Raw genomic sequence first — 2328 nt, 5'->3', positions numbered from 1 at the left:
AATGTGCTATTAGTTCTTTAGTATACATGGACCAAGAAACAATATAGGTTTTTTTTTACAGTTATAAAGCCATTAGTACCACACAAATGGATTAAATGCTAAATATAAAGCCACACTCAATACCTTCACTAGAATCATCACTTAATGTAAATAAAAAAATTGCTTTATATAGATTATCTGTCATAAGATCATTGTCATAAAAATTCCTTAAAAATAGGTTAAAAATATAGCAGTCCCTTGGTCTAGAGCTAAAGTCACAATTCATATATTTTAATATGATGAATCCTCAAGTGACTAGTACTTTTAATATGATGAATGCTCAAGTGACTAGTACTTGATATTCTTGTTTTCATTATCTTTCAGTATGTTCTTTTGATATTTTATTAATGTTCCCTGTCTTCTTTTTAATGAAAATAATTTATTTTGTCATATTATCTTTCATATTTGAGAAAAGAGCCGTTGCTGTCCAGTACATTTTATACGACGGTGGGAAATAGATTTCAAAAGCAGCGGGGAGAAAGCACGTAGAAATAAACATTACATATTAAACATATAAGGAAATGGATGGATGAGGTAGAAGAAAGGAAACGGATGTATAATCAAGTAGGTGCAGCACATTGTTCCCTAGCAAATCCGACTTTAGAATTGGGAACATCAAAAACGACACGCCAATTCCGCTGTTGAACATTTCCTATGATGGAAAGAGAATGGGTTTTAGAGAAAGCCAAGCAAGAGAGGCCCGATCCGACGTTGAATACAACATTTTCCTTGGGCAAAAGCAGGTCCACATTGTTATCCAAGTGCAGCGTTATGGTAGGAACGTCGACTGAAGAAGAAGAGGAAGAGAAGTCGTAGCAAGCATCTAAATCATCGACGGGCGTTGGCACCAAGTTAGGGAGCTGCTCCTCGAAAGCGTTTCTGAGAGCCGTATAAACAGAATCAGGGAGATAGGTGAGCGTTGTTCCCGAGTCGATGATCGTTCCTTCCCCACTACCAATATTTGTTGCCGGCACTGAGATCTTCGTGTCACCAACGCTGATTCCGATCAAGTTCACGAAATAAAATGTCGGGGTTGACGGATCTTTTATCAATTTGGTGAATTTCAAACCGGGAGTAGAAAGTGCAGCTTCCTTCCCGAGCACAAGGGATCCCGAAGATGAAGACGAGCTGGGAAGACAGTAAGAAAACGTTCCGCCAAATAATTCGGTTGTGGATGGCTGATTCAACAACGAAAGCGATCCGCCCCCCAATCCCATCAATCCAGGTTGCGACGATGAATCTTCGCTTACAGACTCTGCACAACCGAATGAGAAATTGGGAAGATATTGAGAGCCGAGAGTGATAGCATCCGTAGCAAGTGAACCCTCCACCTGAGTGCCACCTCCATACGAAAGGTTGAATTGACATTCCGAATTTTGCCCGCAATTGGTATTATAAATTTGCTGGCATGACTGTGAATCGCAGGCCAAGGGTTTATATGAGGAAGATGCTGTGGGGTCGAAAGTTGGAGCAGTCGACGGGCAGCCTTGGCATTGTTGGCATGGAATCCAAGTGACATCACTACCGGTATCTATGAGTGTATACATGCTTTGCTTGGGCGTTCCAAAATCAACTTGTATTATGTACTCTCCCGATCCCGACTTAACAGCGACATTGGCGCTCGCGTCCTCATTGGACAAACGATCAGAACTCCGCTTCAGAGAGTCGATACGATTGGCATCGGCTCTGATTTTTTCAGACATCAAGCTTTCCAACGTCCTGTTAGGAGGACGGAACGGTGAACACTCCGAATAAATATGGAAAAGGGGAAAGCTAACGCTATGACTCTGCTTTCCCACTTTTCTATTCAGAATTTTGTGGCTACTTCCACACTTCAGTGCAGGAGCCATCTCAGCTACCCCACACATAAACTTGATTGCAAGCAGCAAAATAAGAGAAGAGACAATCGCTGTAAGCTTCATCTTCATCATGGTGTCCTATTAATTAGAGAAACACCCACAAGATCCACCTCCTTTCTTGTATCTGAAGAGATCGGCCGGGGACTTTTTATAGTGAATCCTTTGCCTTACTTCATACGTCGGGATTCCTGTATCATCTTGACTTGCATGGCTTTCAAACGGCTTTTCTGTAATCTTCGAAGCTTAAACTAACGTGTATTTTATAAAAAATAAATTTTAATACACTGACGTGGGTTTTACGATGTAATTATATGTGCATTCCATTCCTGGGATTTCGCGGAAGTCGTTGTCCTTCGGATGGTACTTATTAGCGTGAAATAAGAGGCAAAACCTTATTCCATACGTTTTAGAAAGTTAATTTGGATGGTTC

The 2328-nt window shown here is 40.9% G+C and overlaps 1 protein-coding gene across 1 annotated transcript; it reads right to left on the bottom strand.

Annotated features, from left to right (window-relative positions):
* Window positions 1-496: 496 nt before the first annotated feature.
* On the bottom strand, window positions 497-2048 carry LOC149190889 (aspartyl protease AED3-like). The gene has a single exon (XM_089413459.1). It carries the CDS (start codon window positions 1968-1970, stop codon window positions 600-602), a length of 1371 nt encoding a protein of 456 aa, XP_089269585.1. The 5' UTR covers window positions 1971-2048; the 3' UTR covers window positions 497-599.
* Between the last annotated feature and the right edge of the window lie 280 nt (window positions 2049-2328).

The sequence above is a fragment of the Pinus tabuliformis genome, chromosome 3_1 (genome assembly GCF_031772625.1).
Source record: "Pinus tabuliformis cultivar Carrire ecotype Pingquan chromosome 3_1, CPIR1, whole genome shotgun sequence".
In the NCBI taxonomy this organism is placed as follows: domain Eukaryota; kingdom Viridiplantae; phylum Streptophyta; class Pinopsida; order Pinales; family Pinaceae; genus Pinus; species Pinus tabuliformis.
The sequence above is the reverse complement of the archived record's forward strand: the minus strand, read 5'-3'. Positions and strand labels throughout refer to the sequence as shown.

Excerpts from the sequence above, each read along its gene's own strand:
- LOC149190889 (XM_089413459.1), bottom strand. The coding sequence starts at position 1,970 with ATGATGAAGATGAAGCTTACAGCGATTGTCTCTTCTCTTATTTTGCTG.